General features: G+C 35.2%; 1 protein-coding gene and 1 pseudogene across 13 annotated transcripts; one reads left to right on the top strand and one right to left on the bottom strand.

The window, feature by feature from the left end:
- Positions 1-89: 89 nt before the first annotated feature.
- LOC104590622 (protein FAR1-RELATED SEQUENCE 6-like) lies at positions 90-21900 on the bottom strand. Of its 13 annotated transcripts, none has more exons than XR_016076531.1 (5): positions 21728-21886; positions 16174-18255; positions 13930-14015; positions 11934-12607; positions 90-876 (listed from the first exon to the last, which is right to left on the bottom strand). XR_016076531.1 is itself a non-coding variant. In XM_010249340.3 (3 exons), the coding sequence occupies exons 2-3, from the start codon at positions 18253-18255 to the stop codon at positions 16255-16257; spliced, it is 1923 nt and encodes a 640-aa protein (XP_010247642.1). In that variant the 5' UTR covers positions 21728-21887; the 3' UTR covers positions 15864-16254. The 13 variants fall into 13 exon arrangements, 2 of the variants coding, with proteins under 2 accessions (XP_010247642.1, XP_010247641.1); XR_016076534.1 differs by lacking the exon at positions 11934-12607 and having other exon boundaries at positions 450-8231; positions 16174-18104; positions 18183-18255; positions 21728-21887; XR_016076535.1 differs by lacking the exons at positions 11934-12607; positions 21728-21886 and adding an exon at positions 21649-21663 and having other exon boundaries at positions 450-8231; positions 16174-18104; positions 18183-18255.
- Positions 4814-5211, top strand: LOC148791405 (large ribosomal subunit protein eL32z pseudogene; annotated as a pseudogene).
- Positions 21901-27557: the final 5657 nt, after the last annotated feature.

Raw genomic sequence — 27557 nt, 5'->3', positions numbered from 1 at the left:
TTGAAAAGAGGTGAAGTGTTATATTAATAACAAAAATTACACCCCCCACACCTACACACCAAGGACCTGTGCAAAACAACCTCCATCTGTACAAAAAGTATCGATTAAGCATTACAAAAAAGCAAATCAGCTTTCAGAAAAGAGCTGTATGGTTTATCAGCAAAACATCTGTGAACCGCAACCCAAGAATGAATTCTACCCCATAATTCCTTTACAACTTCCTCTGATTTCCCCAAGTCTTCAAAATTCTGGCATTTCTTTCCATCCACACGGTCCAAAACATTGTCACTCTCCAAATTACTTTTCAAGTTAAAAGCTCCACCGCAGATTTTGGAAAGCACATCTGAAGCCCAAAAATGTCCAACACTTTCGACCACAACCTTCTAGCAAAACAAGCAATGCAAAAATAGATGATCAAGTGATCAACTGATCCCCTTTCATTACCAATATACCATAGCTTTTCTTTTGTTATATTAATAAAAAAAAATTCCATCAACAAAATGCCATTGGTGATGTGCTGCAGTGCCGCAACAAAAGCATGAAACATGAAAGAATCCAAGAAGTGTGTAATTAATGCTTTTCAAGACATCTGAATGCTTCTTCCAAGCTGAACCACAGCTTCCTTTCCATAAAATCTTGTCTTGACCAGTGACCTTTTGAAGGGTAAAAATAGGAACTTCCCAGTTCACAAGCCATAAACAAGATGAAGACAAGGACATCCAAGAAGGTTCCCCTCACAATAAAAAATAGAAAACGAGCCCCTTCCTCCCCTGATGACAGTTACATAGACAGCAGGATCAAGTATATCATGCTAACACTGATTACGAATCTTAGCACAATCAACTTAGTGCATGAAATGCCTTGAAAAGGCAGTGGCTGGAACATCAAGACACAAATTAGTTGTACCACTAAGAATATTATAACAGCAGAAAGTTCAGAAAAAAAAAAGAAAAAACAGAAAAACGAATTAAACAAAATGACAACAAATGATATAATTACTAGGTTTGAGAGGGTTTAAAAAAGAAAACAATGACATGAACCCAACAGGCCAACAATCTAATTGAGATAACTCAACATGAAGGAAACCTGATTTATCAACCTACCAATGTGCCCAATTTCCCAAGGGATAATAGATCAGATCCAATATAGATTCAGTCAATTGTATTAAAAAAAAAAAGAAAAAAATTCTTTTAAATCATTTAAAGTGTTTCCCTGCTATAGTCCATGCTTTGGACCTCAAATATTTTGAATATTTTTTAGTCTTAAGTTTACTTGAAGCGAAGCGAAGAAGCTAGCTGAATTTCTTTTAGTCTTGCATTGATAATTATACTTGTATGTATTTCGTATTCTAAGAGCTCTCTAGAGATCAGAGGCAGTACAAGACAAGGGCATGCAGAGTACATAACAGAAGCCATAATATCTCAATTAAGTTTAACAGTCTAGCAGGGGGGTTGCCCAACCCCATGTCTCTGTCAGCTAATAGACCAGTAAACCAGGTCAGCCATGACAAAATGGGAAAGCCAAGACTTTGGTGGAACTGATAGTTAAACTGTAAAAGATCGTCACCCATCTCAAAGCAGTTAAGTCATAACTAATTCAAACACCACCAATCCCCCAAACCACACGCATGCATGAACACACATGCACACTCAAACTGTCAAACACAAACAACATATATGTCCAATGGATTTTTATTTGAAACTCTTCATTAGCATGCCATTCAAGCATGCATCAGAATTGGAGTTTTCCATTGTTCTAATCTTGAGGCATCTCCCAAAGATCCTAAATGTCAGGGCTAACCCTGAGTGAGGGACCATGGAACCAACCTAACATGAAACATTAACTACTAAAATGTTAAACTTCATAAATTTGGATTTTCATGTTTTATTATGTTATAAATAATAATTACTGTTACATATTCCTTGTTTTTATTTTCATCATAACGATATTCTTTTTGGTTTGATTCACAAATTTGATGGTCAGAACCTTACAGTTTTCAAAAAGAAAAAAAAAAATTGATGTTCAGAACATTGCCTATGTACACTTCAAAGAAGACAGAAGAATAAATAGACAATCTATCTGAGATATGGCTAAACCGGAATAATAATGAACTACCTGTTCCCCCACTTCAGTTGTGTCCAACGAGCTGTCCACCCTATTAGCCAAAGCCTTAGTTTTTCTTTAAAAAAAATGAAAAAATAAATTTTAAGTTTCTACAATTTAGGGACCAAGGACTTGGCACTTGCAACCAACAGTACTTGGCAGTCACTTTAAATAATCAGGGCCCGTTTGGTTGGCAATCAGAATCGAAATCAGAATTGAAATCAGAATTGGAATGGTCTATTCCCATAGCCTGTTTGGTTCAGACAGGAATCAGAATAGGAATTGGAATAAGTTGGAATTGGATTTCATTCCCAAGGGAGGGGGAGGGGGAATGGTCATTCCCTCAAATGGGGGAATGCCATTCCAGCAGGAATGGGAATGGAATTCTGATTCCACCCAACCAAACAGTTTGAATCAAAATAACCCATTCTGATTCCAATTCCAGACCCCTATTCCAGCAAACCAAACAGGCCCTGAGATGATTAGCTATCTTACCTTGAAGCAAAGCAAACAGCTCAGATGTTGTAGAATTTTATTGACTAGCTGACTCAAGAAGCTCAATTACTCATCTAATATCTAAAGGCAAACTCCCTCCCCTAAAATTAAGAAGAGAAGACAACCCACTCTTGGACTTAAGACTATGCGCATCGCATGGTCGATCTAGCAATCTTGGACAATTGTTTTGATGAACTGTCACTAAATTAAAAAAGAAAGAAGAGAAAGAACTGGGAATTGGTGCCTATGTTTGGAACAGAACATCCTCATTTTTGGTTTTGCAGAAAAAAGGGGCCACCCATGCTTTCACCTGCCACTACATATCATCCCCTTAAAGTTGAGTCCATAAAGACACCCTTGACTTCCTCCCCCAACTTCTCAGCAAAACCTTGAATCTTTTTTGGGCTACATATCTGCACAAGTTTACTGTACATGGCATTCAAAGTTCAAAATATCAAAACATATCATACTATATCATATGATACATATCGGTTTTCACAGCCACCACAATGCAAAGTATTAAGATTCAAGGGGCCACCCATTTAAATGCTAGAAGCCTTTCTACCGTATCTGTTCTATAATTATGGGACTAAGCAAAGTACAAGATAATGCAGTACAAGATAATGCAGTATCATATCATATCTGAAAATTTAAATAACAAGTGTATCAATACTTTGAACCTTGTACAGTCTTGCAACTATGATCTGGTCCTTTGGATCGATGTTTTAAAAGGTGTGGAAAAGGCATGCCTCCAGGCAAGGTGCCCTCAAAATGCCTTGAGGTACATGCTGGAGTGTTTATGCTTCTGAGGCATGTGTCTCGGGTGCATGAGGCATATGCCTCAAACGCCTTTCGCATGAGGCATACCAGAGGTGTACACATCATACATGCCATAGTTGTCAAGGCAGCACCTAGGCAACAAGGCACCCTTGGAGTCTTGCCTTGCCGAATCGCCAAGCAGTTTTCTATAGCGTGTTATAACAAACTTTTATATTCTTAATTTTTTGAGGTTATAATTATAAAATATACATTTTTAAACTAAAATATTCATTTTGTGTATTTATATACTAATTTATTTTTGTTATTTTCTTATTTGTTAGGGTTTAATCAACACAAACATTGCTAAATGCTGTATTGAACCCTCAAAGACTTCAAAACCTGAACCAATAAGTAAGAAAGAACATAAAATGTTGTCCAATCAACACATTTTCTTCTTTTTCTTTACTAATTTCGTGTTTTATATACTAATTTCTTCTTCTTCTTCTTCTACCTTTTCTTTTCTTCTTTTCCTATAACAGAAATAGGGGTTCAGCCCCTATATTTTTCGAATTTTCTTTTCTTTCTTCTTTTTTTTCCCATGAATATGTTGATTTTCTATAGTTTAACATGAAGTTTATACTTTTCTTATGAAAATTATGGATTGGATATTTATTAAGGAAATATGATTATGGAACCTAGGGAACTACCCTAGGATACATGTTTTTACTTAAAAAAAAAAAACCATCGCCTAGGCAACTAGGCACCCCCCTGTCGCTTAGCCTTGGTGCCATGAAAACTATGATACATGCTTGTGCAGAGAAAGAAAGAAAGAAAGAAAGGAAAAGAAAAACGAAAGGAAAGAAAAAAAAGGACAGGAAGGGAAAAGAAGTCTGGGCTGCCCCACCCCCTTTTTGATGCAGCCCAATTTGATTTTTTATGCTAGGGGCTTGCCATTATTCCCAATTTGACTTTTTAATGTCATGCATCCCCATTCCTTTTACCACAACACATCTTTCACCAAAAAGAAACAAGAAAAACAATAACTCCTCATCCTTCTTCTCCTCCTTCCTCTTCCTCCCCCCTCTCTCCTCCTCTTGAGGAGGCTCATGCCTCTGTGTTTTAAGTTTTAAAACATTTCTTTGGATCAGTCATTGTCATTGGAATCTCTATCTTCTATTAGTTTTTTTTTTTTTTGTAAGTTACTGTGAACTTTATTGAATTGGATTTGGAATATTGTATATACAATATACCTAAGCATCCCAAGCACAGACTAGTAAACAACCACCTATCCCTTCACAAGCTATATACCTTACGATTCAGCCCATAATAAATGTTCCCTATTAACCCTTTCTACTAGAATTTACTTATCAGGATAAATAAATAAGCTTACTGTTATCTCCATGGGCATTAGGGTTTAGAATGTGACAGGAGGTTGGAGGAAACCCTAACCTAAGCCATGACCATTCCTTTTCTTAGCAGGAAGATAGTAAAGAAATGAGTCAAGAAGTTCAAGAAGCCCAAAGTGACTGGAATATCGCTGTGAAGCCAAACTGGCATAGGCAAGGGTATTGATTCTCGTGTGAGGAGGAAGTTCAAGGGATGCACTTTGATGCCTAAAATTGGTTATGGCTTAGACAAAAAGACCCGCCGCTATCTTCCCAATGATTTAAGAAATTTGTAGTGCACAATGTTAGGGAGTTTGAATTGTTGATGATGCACAACAAAACCTATTGTGCTGAGATTGCATATGATGTTTCTGCCCAGAAGAGCAAGGAGATTGTTGAACACACTGCACAGCTTGATGTTGTTGTTACCAAAAAGCTGGCTAGCTTGCGAAGCCAGGAGGATGAGTGAACAATCATTCCTTTTTTTATTTCATTGCTTCCATTTTGAAACTTCTATGCTACATTTTCTAGGAAAATCACTTGATCAACTAAGAATTTTGTTTTGAGTTTGTTCTAAAAAAAAAAAAGAAAAGCTTACTGTTATCAGTACAGCCACTTATTTGTTGATTCCACCTTATTTTAATTAATTTTTTTATTCTTACTTTTCAGCATTCAATATGTTATTGACTGAAATAACAAATAAGAGTTTATAAAAGTGACCTGTATTCCTTGTGTTTGTTAGGCTAGCATGTGCTACCTAGCCCCAACTCCTATCAGTTACATCAATCATTGTGATACAGTTTCCCCAAAAAGTTGAGCTCTGTTTACCCCTTGTTTGGCCACTGTAATAGCCAAACTGTTTGCTACTCTTGGAACCTAGTTGAAATCATTTCCTAATTTCCAAGCCAGTATGTCACTTCCCTCATGATCTGCCAATGTTGCCATGAAATACGGTCCTTGGTCTTTAGACATCCCACAATAACCCTTGAATCCCCTTCATGCATTCCTGAAATTAAAGGATTTGCCTAGCTTCAGCCCTTGTAGAACAGGTAGTAATTCTGCTTTTGTTGAATCCCCATCTCCCACAAGTCCTAAGGTGAATTCTGCTTTTGTTGAGTCCCCATCTCCCATAGATCTGGTTGTAGATGATTACCAACCTCTAAAGCTATGAAGAAGGGACAGTGACATATAAAATTTTCTTTGCAAGTCCTCACATTTCTTTCTTCCCATATTTACCATAATTGTTTTCCAATTCAGCCCAAAACAACTGTTCCCTGTGAAGCCCTTGCTTGGCCAAAGAATCTGCCATTACATTTGCCATCCTACTAATCCAACTAAATGTAGGTCTCACATCCTTGGCTAATGACTCAATTTTCCTTTTTGTCTGCCTTTAAGGCTAAAGTCCTGGAATTTTGCCACTTAACCAAGAAATGACTACTTTAGAATTCCCCTCCACCTCCAATTGTTGATGTCCAAGTTTCTTGGCTATCCACTATCCCCAACCCTTGTAACATCACCGTTTTTTCTTTCTTTCTTTCTTTTTTTTTTTTTTTTTGATCAGCAACTTAAAGAGATTTATTAGAACTTAGAAGGAGAACAGTACAACAAGAAGTTGTTAGAAATAACACCCAATACAGCTGAGAGCCCCACTACCAAGCTAACATTGAGACCAAAACAAATAATGCTATTCACTCCTTCTTTAGCTAAGTCATCCACCAAACCATTAGCAGAGGCGGTTCTCGATTTAAAAGGAACGCCTAAGCGCACAGGCGAGGCACATTTTAGGGTATGCGCCTCGACTAGGTCCTAAGCACAGCCCTTTCAAAAGGTGCATGCCTGGTTTTCCTAGGTGTGCGCCTGATGCACCTCGCGCCTTAGCCCAAGTGTGCGCTTTTTGAAAATTTCACACTTTTTTGCTTTTTTTTTTTTGAACTTAGCAGCTGGGGCAAGGACAGAGCCCCCGGCTCCCCGTACCACACCCCTCAAGGCAAGCCCAAACAAGTCCATTTAAGGGTCTTAAATTCTTAGTTCTCACACAAAAAAAAATAATGATTTTATAATTTTAATTGCTTTTTAAGAAGACATTTTATTAGGATGAATTGAACAACATAATGGACTTGTTTAGGCCTGCCTCTAAGGGTATGGCACAAAGGCGGCTCGTAGAATCAAGAATGTAATATGTTTTACATCACATTAGCTACTCGAAATAATGCAATTGAGGAAAAAAGAGATTGTGGGTTTTACATGCTTGAAAATGTTTAATATATTTGATTTTATTTTTAAATTTTCATTTTGATACGCTTTACATGTTATGTTTATGTATTTTAATTTTAGATAATAGGTTTTTTAAAACATTTATTTTAAAATTTAAGTTTATATTTTTTATTAATATTATGTTTAACATTTCTTTTTGCATTTTTTTTTTGAAATTTTTGGCATTTGTTTTGAATGTTCTGACATTTTTTATTTTTTAGCTTTTTTTTGTATTTTTGTGCCTTGCTTCAAAAAGGTGTGCACCTCACCTTGCGCCTTGCGCTTTTAAAACACTGCATAATACCCCTTCTCTTTTTTTCAGCCATCCAATGACTTTTAGAATCTCCTATTATTAATCTTTTAATCCTCATTTCCTTGGCTTTTTGCACCCCAACGATAGCTGCGAAGAGCTCAGCTCTCACAGAGAGACCCTGCCCAATAGGTCCCAAAAACAAGCCACAAATGATCCCATTCCCATCCCTAATTACTCCAATTCTGGAGTGGTAACATCACCATTATTTCAATTAACTTTAAGAATGATCAACTCTAGTGGGCCCTGAATACAATGCCTTGATAGCACCAGTTCCGTATCTAATGACTCCCACAATTCTTATCGGGCCTAGGTTACCTAGTGAGCTACCATCAAAGTTCAGATTCAATCCTTGACTTGCTGGTGGTTTCCATTCCATCATAGCCTTACTTCACTCTAGAAGAGTTAGCCACTTCTCCCCAAGCTAACACTATCTCATTCATCGAAAATTCTCTGAAAGTCTCCATTGTTTTCACCTGATTTTCAACCTTTATCTATACTAGTAAGGGTCCACATGCTTTGCACAGGAGACGTGATAATTTTTTAGGATGATGATAGCAAATAATATTTGCCCAACTGTTTTCTATAATTTTTTTGTGCGTTTTATACTTTTATGTGTTTTCACCTTCTTTAGTTTTTATTATTATTTAATTATGACATCAAGGATTTACACATTTGACCCACAATGTTGAATTGTTGACTTGCCACCAAACATGAAACAACTCCATTTTTTGGTTGGTTTTAAATTTATATTTCATTTCTATTTTGTCTATAAAAATTATTCTTTAAACCAAGCATCTTAGCAAGTCTCACTCCCCTCTTTGTCTCTATTTTTCTGATGCCACCATTGCCGCTAACAAGATGTCTGAAACTCTCTGCCACTAAGAACTTAATCTGGAACTACAGCTCCCCTTCTTCTGCCACCACTGCAGCAACAACAGGAAGGGTATTTAGGATTTTTCAAAAATATACTGGTCACATTTTGTCACGTGTGAAAAACTTAAGGGTAATTTAAGACAATATGTAAACCGTAAGGGTAGAGTTAATCAATTTCCTAAACCATAGGGGTACTTTAAGAAATATGCCCTTTTATTAATAATGGGCATGGAATATACAACTTAAACCTAATGGGAAATGATTGAGAATACAAATACAAATCTATATCTACATCTTTACTACTATTAAAAGTGTGAAATTTTTGTTTGACTAGCATACCCCAATTTTTGAATTTGGTCTCTCTTCCATTGTGAGGATAGAAATGTAACTTTAACAACTATTTACTCATTCAAATCTCTCTAAGTCTTATATTTAAGGTATTGATTCCCATTAACATTCATTGATTCTTAATCTTGACTAGAATACCCCTATTTTTGTATTTGGTCCCTCTCTAATTGTGGGTGCACAAAGTGTAACTTAAACTACTACATTGCTCCTCATTCAATTCCTTTTAACTCTTATTTTTATGGTATTAATCCATTCTTTCATTGAATCTTATATTGATTGATTATATTAATATTAATATTAAAAAGTGTATGGAAGCACGGAAGAACAACGTATAAGATTCTACTTTCCGGTGAAAATGCTCCCAAGAACACACTGAATTTTTTATAGCCATTGTGGAAACTTACTGGAGAATCAAACTAACACCAACGACTACAACAATGATTATGATTAGAATACTTCTGTTTTCGCCGTCCCTTTCTATACTTGTTCATCATGAATTCGAGCATTCAGTTTTCTAAGCCAGACAGAATGAAGAATCATGTGGTAGGCATCAAACCTCTTGGGTGGAAAGTTCACTTTGAAATGCTTCCTCACCAAAGGCCCTCTCCTCTACATCCTTATATACTGCTTTGAAGATAGACTCGGTAAAATTCTCTTCAGGGGGGAATTTACAGGAGACTAAGATAAACATGTGAAATCGGAAGTCTCCAGAGGATTCTTCTTTGAAGGCTTCTTCAAGCAATGAAAACATGAACCACCATGGAAAGAGGTTACCAAGGGAATTGTCGTTTCACACCAATGGATGAATTCTCAAAGCACCAAAAGCAAGGTTGATGCTCTTTGAAACTCTAGACTGGAAGATCAAGAATCCTAATAGAAGCCACCAGATTCAAAAGAAGATACAAAATCAACCTTGGACGCCGAGAGGCCTTCCTAATCACTTTGAACAAAAAAAAAGATAAAATACCACCATCCCTTTCAAATGAATCAAATCAGCCCATCAGAAAACTGAATTTGTAGAGATCAGACATGTAAGCACATTGAAAACCCTAATGATGGGTTAATAGCTTGATTGTGAATGACAAGAAAGAAGGGTGGAAAGTGGCGATGATCTGATGATGCCTGTAAATTTGTTTGGTTGATGGTTAAGTAGGGGTCGCCAGTTGGGAATGGTCTCTAGCTTGAGATCTCTGTTTTGAGATACTTATCGAAACATCTGTACAACAAAGGTATCCGGGTTCTCTGCAATGCATATACCTCTGAAGGACTCAACCCGGCCAAAGATGCATCCTTCACAGAAATCAATATGATAACAAGAGAAATCAAGGGTTTAATTGGTAGCCCATCTCCTTCTCATCACCCAATCCTAGCATTCTTTGCCGGAAAACTACACGGATCCATCCAGCCAGTGTTGTTTGAGCACCAAAAGAACAAAGATGATGATGTACAGGTTTATGAGTCTCTCCCATAAGGTGTCTTACTACAACATGATGAGGTAGAGCAAGTACTGCATCTGCCCGAGTGGGTACGAGGTGGCAAGCCCAGAGTTGTTGAGGCAATCTATGTAGGTTGTGTTCCTGTTTTGATTTCAGACCATTATGTGCCATCTTTCAGTGGTGTTCTGAGCTGGAGGTTCCCCCAATGCCTGTAACTTCAGCTCTTCAAATTGAGGCCCTAGCATTCTAATTAGCAAAGAAATCACCCTTCCTCTTGTAGCCAATAAAGTTGAAGATGTCACCAAGGTTCCAGTTTTGAATAGTAGAACTTCCAAGGCAGTCATAGAACTATTTTTCAGGCTAATTCTAGCTTTGGGAACCAAAAGACTTGCAATTGGAGTAACCCTGTTAACGTTTACTCTTTTGTTTCTCAAATTTTTGCCCGAATCTTCTAAAGTATTTAATGGTGATGAAGGATTATCATTTTCACCACATAGAAGTAAAACGGTCCAAAAGCTGAAGAAAAAAACACATTGAGAAATAATAAAGGGTAAATTTGACATTTTGCCTTTTTTCGTCAATATGTAACGACTTAGGAGTAATTTAAAACAATATGTAAACAATAAGGGTAGAGTTAGTCAATTTCCTAAACCATAGGGGCACTTTAAGAAATATGCCCTTAATAAAATTATGTTTGTTTTATCATACTTATTTTTTTAATATGACAAATATATAATAATAGAAATATGTCCAAAACTTTTAAAATTTCTTTATTTTCTTTATTTTTTGTATTTTTATATTTCTAAACTTGTATTATTTATTTATGACATCATGAAATCATCCATTTGACCCAAATGGTTGAACTACTTACCCACCACTTGGATGGAAAATATGATTTCATTTCTAGGTTTGATTTAAAAATATAAAGTTTCATTCTATTAATATTTAAGGTTAATTACTTATTTTTTTTGATAAATATTAGGGTTAAATACTTATTGTTTTGATAAATATTAGGGTTAATTACTTATGTATACCCTATATATTTGAGAAAGTACTTACGTATACCCTAAACTTTTAAAAACAACTTATATATACCTTATTGATTTTTCCAAGGTTAAGTTTAATAGGTTAAATGTAAAAGGATGCAAGTATCCCTAACTATTCATTAAATTTTCAAAATATGCCATTTTCATTCTTAAAAAGATGCAACTTATATATACCTTCTCTCTCCTCCATCTTCTTCTTCTTCAATGTTGCAAACACCACTGCTAGAATTAAGTTGAGTAAATAAAGAAAAAATAGATTATTTCTGGATTTTCAATGTAGTGACCCGATAAGCCAAACCAATCTGCCCTTTGTTTTATGCTTCTTTAGTGCCTTTTCTAAAATATTATAGAAAAGTGGAATCTTAGTAAGAACATTACCCACAGAACTCTTTTTCTCTTTATGGGGATTTTGACAATGAATAGATGGTTCTAATTGAGGGAACAAAATGGTACAACTTCAACTCTCACTACACTCCACCTTTTAAGTAACCAATAAAATTGGTTCTTTATCATTTTTATTTATTAGAACGGGTTTGGGTTGGAGAAGGTGTTTATTAAAGGCAAAATGAGTTTATTAACTGGTACGGATGTTAGAATGGTCATAGTTCCTAGGAGGTGTTTAAGAAAAGAATGAAGCAATGGGATTTGATCATATAATTGCCATTCTGGGTTGGAGCAGAATCAAAGGTATTAGAGATTTGGTTCCTTTGTTGATGGTGCGCGATCTAGATACTCCTAACTGGAAGATGATCCAATCTCCAATTGCGCGGCGAGTTGGACCAATCTGCAGAATAGTAGATCAGATAGCCCAGGGTAGCTAACCCGGCGAGGTCGCTCTGATGCTTAAGTCAGTACTTTATACTATGAATGCGAGCTGAATCTTGAGTGCTTGAATGCTAGTGAGTAAAATAATCACGCGTACCTTTGCCTTGAGGTTTCATGTCCTTATATATTGGAGTAGTCGTGGGCCTTATGAAAGAGCTTCGAGATCTCCGGGCTGTGCAGATAAGGTTTGTTCCGTTTTTGAAGGAGAGGAATATGTTGATAAGGTTTATCGTTTACCTCCGATTCAGGCGGAGCTAGGATGAGTCTCATCGTGATCCCAAGAAATTCGGGGTCCGTTGGAAGGGCCTTTGGAGTCGATTATGTGACGTTTCGGCTCTTTAGCTCCAAACTGGCACTTCGATTCTTTAGTCCCAAACTGTATTGGGTGTCAAGGTGTCTCTATGCCAAGGTGGTTTTTTAGGCCGAGGTGGCTGGATACTCAAGCTCCGAATGTTGCGAAATGGGTTCGTTTGGCTGAGTTGTCACCCCTCGAGCAAATCGCGTCTACGTGTCCCCTTCTTACTAGGTCGTGCCAAATCATCCTTCATCATTTGTCTTTTCAAATACCTTCTTTAGTGTTGCTGCTTTTCTTCTTATTTTTCTTCGGATAACATTTCCTTGATGAATGAACAGTATTTTCAACATTCCATCTACTTTGTTTTTGTTTTAAGTTCATCTTGTTCTAGATCTATGACTACGTCCTTTGCTTTATTCTTGTCAGATCTAGTTGTCTTTGACAATCTGACTTTTTCTTCTTCTATATTTCCATATCTGCATTGCCTCCATTCATTCAGTTTGGAGAGGGAAGGAAGAACAAGGATAAAAATGGAATTATAAAAAAATTAATGGCATATCTAACAACTCTAACACTTTTTTAATAGATGGCTTATTTGTGTTATGTGGGGCCATATTACAAGGTATATATAAGTAGGTTTTGAAAGTTAAGGGTATGTTTAAGTAGTTTCCTAAATATACAGGGTATATGTAAGTAATCACCCCTAATAATTATTGTGTATGAATTTATTAGTGGAATTTAATGATGATAAATAAAAGTACAAATGTTGGATTCAATGAGAGAATGTGATTTATCTAATGACTTAAATGTAAAACTTAATGAAAGGTACTTAAATGTATTTAATAGTATTATTTTAATTACATTTTTGCCCTCTCAATGGAGATGAACCAAATTCAAGAAGAGTAGTTTAGTGAAGAAAAATTCCAGAAGCCCACTACCTTGTAGATATCTTGTGCAACCCCACATTATCCTCCCACTCTAATTTTAATTTCTTTCCAGCATACCTCTTTAAGAAAAAAAAAACCCTAATGTGTGTTCTCTTACATCAACCCTACTGCTTTTATTGGCATATCTCATTTCTCCCCCGGTTTCTGCCCTTTAAAGGATCCAATATATAAATAATACATTGTTCTTAGAAACCAGCCCTTGCATCTTAGAATTAATTAACAATCAACTCTTTGGTTTTAAGATCCTTAATCTTTCACCACTAGAAGTGTTGCCTCTTTTTTAATAACAATGGCACTACTTGTGTGTGGGTGTGGCACTACTTATGTATGTATGTATGTATCCCCATCCCCTGGTCCAGGTTGCACAACCACCTCAGAAAATCACCATTTTGAAAGCACCTCTAATACAGTTTAAACCTGTATGCATTTCCAATTTGTTTAGAGAACAAGTACTATAATATAAGAGGGAAAATGTCAATGCAAATGTTGGACCTTTTGCTACCATGCTCGTTTTTCTAAAATCAGGAAAACCACTTAAATGGTTTCATCAGGCCATTTTCAATCTCAATGGCTTTAATTTCCTAAATAGGCACTATCCATGGTTGTAGCATGTATATTATACCTAAAAGATTTAAAAAACTCCATGGCCAATTAAAAGGCAATGGACAAATTAATGCAGCCCAGTTTTAATGCTTTGAAATAACCTGATAGCATAAATAGGAATTCTTTAAGAAGAACAAACAAAATAACTAACACTTCCAAGAAGTAGAAATTATAGATGGCTTAAAATGGGCAAGAAAATCCAATTATGTCTAAAATAATATTGTTACTCTCCTAGAAATGTAACTGACCTGGATGCCAAGGTGACTATGGTGGTTATTTAACCATTCATAAATTGATAACATGGCATTTGGATTAGGAAACAAATCCCACCAATCTGACATTGATAAAACAAGATAACATCATCAACTTACAAAGCCAAATCTTTAATTAAAATTCCTAAAAAGCAAACAAAATCAAATAGCTTGAAAAGTGTTCTTCAAGAATAAACTTCAGCAGGTTTCCAGGTCAAGTTGGGCCTTCATAGTGGTAGGGAAGGTGAATTTTCATGCAGAGCAAGTTATGTTATACCACAAAGAAAAGTGAATGCACAATCTTGATAGGAAAACATGACAGAATTATTTCAAACCACTGTTTAAGGAAAGCCAACAGTTGGAATTGAGTCAGAAAGGTGAACCAAATTGGATAGTGCACCACACCAAAACCAAACCAAACATAACAGTTTGGTCATAGTCAAATTAAACCTAGAAAGAAAATAAAGAAGAAAAACAGGTAGATTAGCAAGACTTTTTTTTATATGTTTTGAAGGGCTACACAACGGGGAGTAGCCCATCCAGCCATCCCCCAACCCAGGTGCAGGCAGGATTCGATCCCAAGTCTCTGCTACAAACAGCAGGAGACCTTACCAACCAGCTGGTTGGCACCTTGCAGGTAGATTAGCAATATTCTTCTGTGGAAGATGAGCTGAGATTAAATTAATCTGTCAGCTTGGACCTAGAGGTCCTAGACCAAGTTTACCTCAAAGTAACCAGCTTGAAATATCTTATATATTAACAAAAAGGGCAAGTTCAGGTAGGTCTTGATATCCAGCAAGTGAAAGCAGTACATAGGATATTGAGCATGGAACGTGCCACAGACAGGCATAGGATCCATTTTGAAGTGTCCACATAACATAGGGTCAATATACCTATACCATAGCACCAATAGTGCCTTTTGTTGATCAAGAAAAGGATGTCTTTTATCAGAAAGATTACAAATTTATTTCATGTGATCATGTCACAAAGAAATGCAACCAATTAAATGATAAAATCTAAAATCATTATGGAAACATCTCAAGTATGATTGGTTAGACCTAGTTGTCAATGCAATTGAATTTACTGGATTATATAACATGTTTAAAGAAACATATTGTAGATAAAGCAATGTAAGGCATTTTATGCCCTGTTTGGCCAGACTTTTTCAATGTACTCTTGTATTTGGAAAGTAAAATATGGTTTGAAAGTACATTATGTATTTGGATATGCCTGTTTTGAAAAGCAAGAATGGTAAAAGTACTAGACTAAAGCACTAAAACATGAAGAAAAATTTTCTGGATTTGTGCTTTCATCTGTGTTTTTACTTTTATTTTTAACAAGTCACATATAACTCATATGCCACTTGTTTCGGTTCATCTTCAACATTTATCTGCCTCATCGAGATGCTACATGACATAAAGATCAATTAAATAGGAAAATGTATAATGTGGCAAAGTTTTTATGACATATGAAAGTATATAAATAATGACATAGCACACATATGCCATATGACAACAGGAATGTTAGTCTTGTCTGATGTCAAAGCATCTGTTCCACATTCCATGTAGAACATGTATGTGGCACATGCAGCTCACATAACATATCACGCGAATGTCCCACTTGGCACTTGTGCATCATATGGCATGTGTATGTCTGTCATATGCCATATCACATCTGTTTGTCACATGTCACATGTATATCCACATGCCATGTGACCTTGAGAGACTTCTAAATTTCATTACTGAAAAGTTAACACAAGCATGGTTCAATGTGAAAGTAAGTAGATTATTGTATCCAAATGCATGTTTGTACCTTTTACTGTAAAAAGCATGTTCTGCAAAAACATACTCCCCAAATGGGTTTTACAATAAAAAGTACACAGTAAAATCCCAAAAGCAAGCTTCTTCTTTTGGGCTATTAAAAACACAAAATAAACGTCAATCCAAACAGAGCCTTAGATTACAATTTTAGATAACCATTAAGGAGTCCTCAATTAACAGATGCCCAGTTGTGTGCTTATTGGGTTGTCAAGAGATTAAAGACATTGTATTGTTGGGGCAACAAACTGAAGCTCTGCTCTACAACCAACTATAGAATCTCAAAATAAATATACAGAAAATTTTCAAGAAAATCATGTAAAGAAAATGAAAATTGATTGTGGACTTTCTCAAGATCCTTTTGTTCGAAAGATGATTGTGGACTTTCTCAAGAAAAGGCATTCCATAGCCTCCATCACAGTACCTGCTTTACTTGCAATAATAGACTTTAAGTTTCCACTTGCACTTAGATTCTTCCATTTTATTGTCTCCCTTAACCCAGAACCTATAGATGCCGAACCTTATCCAACAACTCCTCCAATGCTTGCAAAGTAACTTTGTAGTGTTCTTGAGATTTAATGCCTTCATCCAGAACTTGAACGGCACGCTTGTATAAATGCTCACACCATTGTAATGGGTTATTAATATCAACATCTTTGGATCCATAATCTGGAATATGCATGTGCTTAAAATCCTTTCTCCATCTTGAAAGAATATATTGGGAAGGGATCTCCACAATGCCGTTGTAGTTAAGGACAGTTAATGCATGTCTACATAAATAACCTTTGAGATTAAACCAATTGCAAGTGCAACGAACTTCAACTTCAGATGCATTATATAAAACTTCATAATACTTGATCTCCTTCCTATTTCCTTGACTCTCAACACGCTCTTTAACTACATATATTATAATTGGACCATCAGCATGTATTTGTGTTGTATTAAAACATGAAAACATCTCCTCAACCTCATACTGGAACTTCTTAAATATCTCCTTTGTGTAAACCTTGGAGAGTTGTGCCTCAAAACAACATTTTGTTTTCAACACAGGATTGAAATGTATTGATTCAAAATCTGCCCTGGCTTCTTTCTGATACTTCTTCTGCAGAACTAAGTCATATTTGTCAAGGAAGTCCTTCAAAGAGGTCTGTTTATGCACATGCCCATCAAAGAATGCAGTCATGCCCTCATTTCGTTGTGTAGTGGACATACCCGCAAAAAATGTGTCCTTAAAATATACTGGAGCCCATCGATGTCGATCCTCATACAATGTTTGAATCCATTCATGATTCCCAACTCCATGATGCTGGATCATTTCCGCCCAAGCTGTTTCAAATTCATCTACTCTCAAAGAGTCGTAAACTGCATTACTCAAGGAGCTCTTAATTGATTCATATTCATGAAACCCTCTCAGTTTCTCTGGAACTTTTTGAATGATATGCCACAAAGAAATATGGTGATGGACTCCTGGGAAAACCAGATCAGTTGCTCTTTGCATGGCCCTACATTGGTCTGTGATTATTGCAGATGGTGGACGCCCTAACATGCATGAAAGCCATACCTTGAACAACCAAAAATATGACACTAATGTCTCACCTGAAAGCAAACCACAACCTAGTAGAATAGATTGCCCATGGTGATTCACCCCAACAAATGACACCAAAGGTATTTCATAATTGTTCATCAAATATGTAGTATCAAGTGCAACAACATCACCAAAGTAATGATATGCAGCCCTGGACCTGGCATCAGCCCAAAACACATTCCGCAAATGTCCAGCATCAGTGAAATCCATCAAGTAAAAGAAGTTTGGGCTCATTAGCTGCATGCGGCAGAAAAAATTCAAGAGGACTTTTGAATCTCCTTCTTTAATCTTCAGTTGTGTGTCCAGATCAAGGCACAAAGCATTTCTTTCATCAAAGCTCAAGGTTTCATGATCCCATAAATCCAGGGTAAATGATTGGAGCAATTTATTTGTCAGCATTACAGTCTCACAATCTAACTGCAATTTCTTTTTGGTAGCAAAGCTATTGCTTTTATGTGACTTATAAAATTGTACACTAGCAGGAGTAATTAAATGGTTGTGTTCAATACTAACTTCAGTCACCTTCCACTTTTTAGAGTCCACTAATTTAACCCTCAGCATTGCTGGACAACCAGTTCTAGTTTCTGGTCTTATACGGTTTGTCTCTCGCTGCCTTTTAAAACCCTCTCTACTGCAACAAAGTACTGCAGCATACTTTTCTTTACTCTTTTCTCTAAACCATGAACTTTTCACTCTGATGCCAAATCCAAGTTCCCTTGCATAGTTATTGTAATAATTGTAAGCACCACCATAAGACTCAAATTCCATCCCTACAAAAGGTGGCACAATTTCATTATTTCTTTGAGTTACAACAGGTGATTTTTGAACATCAGGTTCCATCATCTCACATTCTTTTTCTGTTCCATATTCATTTCCTTCATCCTCAGGCAATGGCAAGCTATTGAGAGAAACTTCATCCATCTGAAAACAAATCAAACCCGAAAAAGAATTTGTTGATTTTCAAGGTTCAAACACCTAAAGAGAACAAAATGAAGCAATTTTTTAATGTATTGTAATTTTTTGATAAACAACTTGAATTTTATTAAGATGAATAGAAAATGTGCACAATCAAGCATCCCTTGGAGAGAGATGCAGCTATACCTCTCCTAATGTACAATGTATAGGACTATAGTTGAACCCAATACAAATGGTCCCTATTAACCCAATAGTGCCTCAGCCAACCCGTTCGCCAACTTTTTCATCCATTGTACTTGTAAGTACATGCCTTTTGTCCCCCATCCAATTTTCTTTCTTTCATCTTTGTAAATCCATGCCGTATTCTCACTAATCCTTAGCCAATAAACCACCACCTTGGCATCACCTTCAATAATGAATTTGTCTAAGTTCATATGTCTTGCCTATTGCACTTCTTGAAGTACAGCAAGGAGTTCAGCCCTAGTAGAAACCCTAAAGCCAATTAATTCTGAAAACATCACTAGGATATGACCATCTATATCCCTGAAAACTCCTCCCACTCCAGAGGAACCAGAGTTTCCAAAACTGTTCCCATAAAAATTTAATTTGATGAAGCCTTCCTCAGGTAGTTTCCAAAGCCTTTGTACTATCATGTATCATCTTCTTTGAAGAAGATGTAGTCACCTCACCCCATTTTCTTCAAAGATCATCATATGAGAACAGTGACAAAAGGTCTAGCAATTTGATCCAATGTATTAACTTTGCCATGATACATTCAATCACAGCATCCCTCTTTCCTTCTCCCTAAATATTCTTGCATTTCTTTCTTCCAAAATTGTCCAAATAACTGCTGTCATTGCACTTTTAATGTATTATAATGAATTAACTCATGTCCAAATGCACTTCCATGGAAAAATGCATAACTGACTAGCTAGCTATACATGAAAAGCTAGTAAATATAATCAAAACCAGTGGGATTCTACAATTGCCACTCTTGAATCTATTGCCGAAGGATTGTTGATACTATTCCTTCCAAGTAAAACCCATTTCCTATCCTCATGAACAAAACTGCTGCATTCTCAACAGAAAGAAACCCATGTTTGGATTTTCTGCATAAAAAATTCCTTCAGCGTCCTCATTAAGCTCTAGCAACAAAACCTGAAAACAGCATTGCAAACCTTGGCTTTCTACTACTCAATGGTCTCTCTTCTCCCTTGCCCTTGTTTTGATGATGAGCATGGTTTTCTTTGAGACCCATGTGGCAGAGGCAGAAAGGATGATATATGTTTTGCAGTTGAACAGGGAATGAGTTTTTCTGTTACAAGGTCTGAACTCAAGGCTCTCTAAGGATCTTCCTTCTGACATTCAGAAGTTCTGATGCAAGATATGTGTAAGCTTATCGCTACTGGTTTCTTTACTGGCTCTATAATGAACCCAACTGCAGGACAGGACTTGAGATTGTGACCTTCATTTTTAAAAATCTTTGTTGAGTTAACCAGTATTTCAATGTATCTTAGGTGGAAAATCATAGGCTGTTTTGCAAATGGAAAATCACCAATTGAGTAGCTTTTCATGTTGGACCAACCTATTTTGGATATTGGAAATAAGCTAGCAGAGAGAACGCAATTAAAGGGTTTTACCTTCTTTATCCAAGTATGGAGAAAGAAATTTGGCCGAAGAAAGGTTGTCTTCTTGGATTGAGCCATGAGCGATGAAATCATCAGCAATATGACAAAGTTACCACTCACAGAAATGTTGAATATGATATACCATGATCCCAACTTCAATGCTTTAGAAGTTTTTTTATGAGTAATAAAAGTTTTGTTAATCCAGAAACTGCTTTAGAATTGTAACATCATACAACAACCCATGGAGAGGTGCAAGCTGCAGCCTCTCCCAATAGCTCACAAGTAAACTAATAATAAATTACATAAATCACAACTGCGCCCAAAACAATTCTTCCCTATTTACCCCCTTGGCTAACACATCAGCTAAAGTATTTGCTGATCTCCCCACCTGTATAGAAACCAACATATTCCTTGTCAGCCAAATAAATTTCTTAACTTCAATGCTTTAGAAGTTAGAAAGTGTGAACTGAGAACCTTTGTTCCAAAGTTATAACTGCTTCTTTTTCCTTTTTTGCAATAGGTAACTATTCCAAAGTTATAATTGTTACATATTGTTCAGTTGTCTTTCGTTTGGAGCCACATTGCAAGTATGCAACACTTTTATAATTTTTTGTTTTTGATCAATTACACTTTTATAATCTTACTGAACTCAGATTCCGGAAGAGAAGAATTTATAAAGTAAGTAAGCATCTGATTCAACCAAGCAGAATAGTGATGGAGATGGAGAGTGAGAACAATCTCGGCCACAACTACCTTTTGTAAGGGGTTCCATCCAGAGGTGTGTTCTGAAGAGAGACATCAATGCTGGCAATAACAAAGTTACAAAGGAACAAGTAGCAAAACATCCATTTCGGGGGATGACAAAACAGAGAATGATTTCACAATGAGGGGCATCAAGGTAGTCAAAGATGGAAGAATTCTGGTTGGCTAGTTCCTGGCCAAGTAAGTTGGACTCAAGTTGAGTTTGGGAAGGATATGCCAGTAAAGGAAGTAAGGAGTTGATACATAAGAGGGTGGTGAGATCTCCAAATGCAATGGCATAGCGGACTCGACTGTCCTTGTAGTTTCCTATTCTAACCTTTCTCAGATCCATGAATTCATTGTTTGGGAGAGTGATTGGGTGGGAGTTTGTATATTTTGTAGATTGATTCTTGCTAGAAGTAGACTTTTTTTCTAACTGTGATTGGAATTTTTATGCAAGGAAAAGAATGAGAGCATTGAAACGCCATGCGATTAGATGTCTGAGGGCTAACCATGAAATTTCCATCAGGTATTTCTTGTCAGACCACCATATCATCATCTTAAAGAGAATGATGACACGGTGGAGGGATATGGAACAAAATGACAGTCCAACTATGTGAAGCAGGCTTTTAATTTTACAATTGGACTGAACTGAATTGAATTTTTCAATTTATAGCCCAACAACAATATGCTAAAGAAAATATTATTCTCTTCTTCCTGTCCAGTTTATTTTCGGGACAACAAACTAATTCAAGCGAAGGCTCTGAAGTCTGACATATAGAACAAAAAAAAAGAACACAAAGCATCAAACTTTGAGGGAAAACTAAAGAGGATCTATAAAAGAACGTAAAGAAGATCATTTTACTGAATTGAACAAAGCCAAAGAACAGATTAAAAATCTACTTCAGAGCGATAGAAGTCCACACTATTCAACTCGAGATGGGGAATAATACACTTTTATTGCTAATCAAAACTGAACCTCATTTCAACCAACAACGAGGAAGAATCAAACATCTAAAGAAACACTTACTTAAATTTCCTTCTAAACCTAAGTAACAGACCATCAAATGAAATAGCAGCAAGGAAATAACAAAAGCAAATAAATATACCACTTGCTAGAGATTAGCTTCTTTGTTTATTTTCCGTGGCAAGCGAGCAAGAAAGCGAGGGAGAGAGATTTTTTTCTTATTGTACTACGGTTTGTTAGCACGGCGACAGGTGTTCAATACTCTGAGCGTCGCGTTCGGAAGGACCAAAGAGGTGTAAAACGAACCGTGCTGGATCGGCACGCAGGCCGTCCTGGGCCATGCCTCCCTCCCCTCGGATATTTTGGGGGTCGGCCTGGCATGACCCACGGCCCGAGTCCGTGCGAGTCCGTGTCGGGTTGGCCCATAGGCTGAGCCTTGGGTCAGGCCGGGCCGTGGATTGAATTAAAATTATTTTTATTTAAAAAATTGAAAAAAAAAACTTAAAATTTTAATCTTATATGAATTTTGATGTATATGATTGTTTATATATATATATATATAATAATTAAATAAAATAGTATAATAAAATTAAAAAAATGTTTATTTTATTAATATATTATATACTATATATTATTAAGTAATTATAATTTATATAATATTATATATATTATACAAATATATAAAATATATAATATATATGGGTCGTGCCAACCCATGGGCCATGGGTGGCACAACACGACAATGTGGGTCGTGTCGGCTTGGCCAACTGACTTGAAACCCCAAGCCTAGCACAACCCATCGGCCCCATATTGTGCTAAGCCACAACACGGCCCGTGAACCATCGGGTCAGTCGGGGCGGGCCAGGTCGGCTCAAAATCGTATTGGGTCATGCCGGGCTACAAGCGGAGAGTTATCTCCGGTGAACCGATTCTAACAAGGGCGGACCGAGTGGTCCTAGTTCATGGCTCACCCATTTCCACACCCTATTGTGTTGGGGTGCTCACAGAAACCCAAAAATCGAACCGAACCGAGAAAACCTAAGTGAAAATGTAGTTAATTGAACCAATCAGTTCGATATTTCTAAAAAGCCAAAGGATTGATTTGGTTTTCAGTTAACCTAGATAAAACTGATGGTTAACCAAAGCAACCAGCATATATATTTATATGTATATTATCTATATATTATATCTAGTAATTAAACACAAGCGTGAGAAATTTTTCTTCATATTAATTACTTGAATTTTAGATATATTATAGTAAAGATAGAAATTGAAAATTAATAAAAATAATAATATGATTAAAAATAAACTTAAATGCTTGTAACAAATAACAATTATTATTATTATTATTATTATTATTATTATTATTATTATTATTATTATTATTATTATTATTATTATTATTAAATTTTGTATTCCATTTCTGTCATAAATCAAAATAACTTTTATTTTAACAGTTATTTTTATTTTAATATGATAAACATATAATATTAGAAGTGTTCTCAAATGTTTTCTACAAAATATGTACAATTTTATTTTTGGTGTTCTATCATTTTTTAAATATTTATTATTCGATTATATGACACTATGGGTTTCTTTGAAAAGTTTGATCGTTGACCCACCATCTAGATAAGAAAATAACTTTGCTTTCGGATTAGTTGTAAATTAGGGAAAATTATAGTCAAAGTGGGTTGTACATTTAAAATTAGGCTACAGGTTGGTCCTAAAACCGACAAAGCTCTAACAACTGTCTCTATATTTCAACTTATAAAAACTCTCACCATGTCTTTGGAGGCTTATGTGGTTGTTGCCAACATGGGACTCTTAATCCATGTTGGACACAACAAAAATCTTATACTGAAATTGCCCTTTAATGTTGGGTGATTGGAAAATAAAAAAAAAGGGTTTTTTAGTTTCTCTTCCTCTATCTCTCTCTCCCTCCTCCCACTCTCTCACTCTCACAATCGTCTCTCTTTGCTCAATGACTGTGTGATTTGAAAATAGATAAAAATGGTTTTCAGTTTCAGTATTTACATTTTGTCTATTAATTTCATTCTCTCTGTCTGCCTATCGTTCTCCCTCAATCTCTCTCATTCTCTTTCTCGGTCAATCACTCATCCCTTAATTTATGTTGTTCTCCCTCAATTTCTCTCCCGCTTACTCTCTCATTCTTTTTTTTCTTACACACTTATATGATATTAATCATACTGTATAAAAGAATATGAGACCAACTTGGTATAGTTAAAAAATTATTACACCAATTTGATAAAAAATCACAAGAAACTCTTGACTATGAAATTTACACCTACTTGATAGAAATTTATAACTTGATTGTATAAGTGGTTGGTCCCTTTAGTTTTTCTTTTTATACTATCTGAATAATATTGTATAAGTTTGTAAGAAAAATAAAAAAATAACGAGAAAGGGAGTGGGAGAAAAACTGAGGGAGAAGAATGAGAGAGATTGAGGGAGAACGATATATATATATATATAGAGAGAGAGAGAGAGAGAGAGAGAGATTTTGATTTGTCTACAGACCAAAGTTGAGAGAGTGGGAGAGACAGAGGGAGCGGGAGATAAACTAATAACCTATTTTCGATATAGGCTCTTTGTTGTGTCCAACATGGATTAAGAGTCTCATGTTGGTAACAACCAGATAAGCCTATGATGACATGGTGGGATTTTTATAATTTGAAATGTATAGCCAGTTAGCAAAGTTTGTTGGTTTCTAGACCAACTTGCAACCTATTTTTAAACGTACAACCAACTTTAACTATAATTTTCCCTTTAAATTATATATTTCATTTACATTATATAAATAATTTTTACTTATCACACTTAATTTTTGTTTGTCTATGATATCATTTGACCCAAACCACTAACTCACCACCCAAAAAGAAAAATAGTTTGATTTTTAGGTTGATATTAAATTTCGTATTACATTTCCATCATTGATAAAATTACTTCTTATCTATAATACTTGTTTTTGTTCAATATAATGAATACATAATATTAGAGATGTACCCAATATTTTATTTTTTATAAATATATAACATTAGATACGTGCCTAAATTTTTCTCTATCCTTTATTTTTATTTTTGTGATTATTTTAATTTCTATTTTCCAAAATTTTATTATTTGACTATGACATATAGGGGTGCTCATGGCTCATTTTTTTTAATCGAACTAACTTGGTCAGTTTCTTAATAATTCAAACAGAAACTGAACTATTTTTCTGGTTTTTTTTTTGTGTAGTAACCTTGGACAATGGATAAGCTAAAGCCTGAAGGCCTGTATATTTATGCAAAAAAAAATAAAAAATACACTATAAATAATATTTATGCAAAAAAATAAAAAAATACCTTAAACAAGCTAAAGGCTTGAAGTTGAACTTGGACAATGAACACTGAAGTGGTGGCCGATTTGTGGGTGTTGGACCGGTTGTTGTCGCCTGAACCTGAAGTGAGAGGTGGTGGAGATGATAGGTGTCGCCGGAGAGGGAGTAACTGGCAATTGGTTTTGGTGGCTTGGTGCTTGTTGGCGACCGGCATTGCCACTTGGTGGTTGGCATGGAGTGGCAAAGGAAATGACAGGCGAGAGAGAGAGAGAGAGAGAGAGAGAGAGTTCTCGGTTTTCTGGCGTGGCCGTAATAGAGAAGGGAGGGGGAAAGGCCATCGGAGGATGACTATCAACTGACACCGATATTGAACGATGGAAGATGACCAGTGCAGGAGGAAAGCAAAGGGAACTAGGGAGGAAGACGAACAAGAGGAAAGCAAGGGTTTTCAGTTTTGGTATTAGCCTTTAGGTATCGAAGAAGGAGAAAGGGGGGAAAACTCAAAAAGTCAAATGGCGGTGGATTTAGTTTGATTTAAAAAAATAAAAATAAAAATAAAAATATAATATATAGAATACATAATATATATAATATATGTTATTGTATATATATACCAGTCAGTTCGGTTAACCGCTGGTTTTTTAAAAGGTTAACTGAAACTGAACCAAAACTTGTGGTTTTTTTAAGAATAGTGAACCGAAACTGAACCAATTGGTTCGATTAACCAGATTTTTATTAAATTCGATTTTCCGGGCTTTCTTGCTCACCCCTAATGACATCATTTCATTTTTTAGGTAGATTTTAAATTTGGCATTCTATTTTCATCATTAATAAAAATACTTCTTACTATTTATACTTATTTATTTTAATTTTTTATTATTTAATTATGGTATTATTTATTAATCCATTTGACCTCAAATGGCTGAATTGCTTGCCCACCACCGGGAGGGAAGAAAATGGGTTTGTTTTCAAATTACTTTTCAAAATATTTATTTTTATACTATTAAAATTAATATTATGGATTTCATTACAATAGTTTAATGATGAGAAAAATATATCTTAAATATAGGATTTAATGAGAGAGAATAGAAAAATATTTTTATTTCCAATTAAATTTTACATTTCATTTCCAACATTAATAAAAGCACTTCTTATTTATCATACTTATTATTGTTTAATATGTATGTTAAAAATGTTCCCAATTTTTTTAATTTCTATTTTTTTATTTTTTTTATTTAATCGTGGCAACATGGATTGACCCATTTGACCCAAAATGGTTTAATTTCTTACCACCACCTAGATGAAAATACTATTTTTTCTAGGTAGATTTTAAAAGTATAAGCTTTTATGTTATTGGAATTATTAATTTATTAAGTATAGATTTAATTATAGAACTTAATGATGAGAACTTGAGAAGAAACAAAAATGACTTAAATATATGATTCAATGAACATGAATGCAAGTTAATAACTTAAATGTTGGATTTAATGAGAGGGAATTGAATGCATTGAATATCTTAAAATCACCTCTTTTCAACTCATTTAGAATCAATAACCGATTTATCAATAAATTTAAATATAGAGGGATAAATTTTATCCTAAAAAAATTCCAGAAATATTCTTGAGGCCATTCGTACTTTTTAAAGTAGTATAGATATATACATATATTATATATCATTTATTATTTAAAATATAATATATGTTATATTATATATATTTATTTATTTATAATACATGTTATAAATATAAAAAACCGAACAACCAAAGAACTAAACCGGTCCACCAATTAACCTATGGTACTGGTTCAGTTTAGGTTTGGAAAATGCAAAAACCGGTAAGAGTGGTTTGGTTTCAGAAAATTGCCCATGGTTCGGTATATAGAGAGAGAGATTTGCAATTTATTGGTTACTAGAATAAGATACCATCACAGTTTTAAGTTCTCTATGTCTTCAAAAGTTCAACGAAAAATACAATTTAAAAGGGTCACAAAGCAACAAGTCATTCAGTTCAGCCACTTCAGCAGCCATCCATCTGAATAGATAAAATTACAAGAGAGAGATGCCATTTCTTGGTTACTTTTAACGCTCTATGTCTTCAAAAATTCAAAAAAAAAAAAAACAATTTAAAAAAGTCTAAGGAAAAGTGGAGAGTTGTGATGTGGACAAGCAGCTTCTTTTGTTTCCATAATCTAATAATATAAGGTGAAGTGAAACAGACGGCTGGAGCACCAAAATCTGCAGAGATGGGAGATGAGGAAACTTGTAAAAAATTCCTATTTTACTTTCAGATGAATGGTAAAATTATAATACAAAATTTAATGTTTTCTATACTTTTGCATATAATCGTTTACATAGTTTTAAGGCGCCAAGGTGAGGCTAGGTGACTAGGGGGTGCCTAATCGTCTAGGCAATGGATTTTTTATGTTAAAAACATAGATCCTAGGGTAGTTCCCTAGGTACAATAACCATATTTCTTTAATAGTTATTCATGATTTTTATAAGAAAAAAATAAATTTCATATTAAAGTATAGAAAATCAACATATTCATGAGAAGAAAAGGAAGAAGGAAAATAAAATTCAAAAAATATAGGGGCTGAACCCTTATTTTTGTTATAGAAAAAGAAGAAAATAAAAAAT

This window comes from Nelumbo nucifera, chromosome 5 (assembly GCF_055504915.1).
Source record: "Nelumbo nucifera cultivar China Antique chromosome 5, China Antique-T2T, whole genome shotgun sequence".
NCBI lineage: Eukaryota > Viridiplantae > Streptophyta > Magnoliopsida > Proteales > Nelumbonaceae > Nelumbo > Nelumbo nucifera.
This window is presented reverse-complemented; position numbering and strand designations above follow the sequence as displayed.

Excerpts from the sequence above, each read along its gene's own strand:
- LOC104590622 (XM_010249339.3), bottom strand. The coding sequence starts at position 18,255 with ATGGATGAAGTTTCTCTCAATAGCTTGCCATTGCCTGAGGATGAAGGA.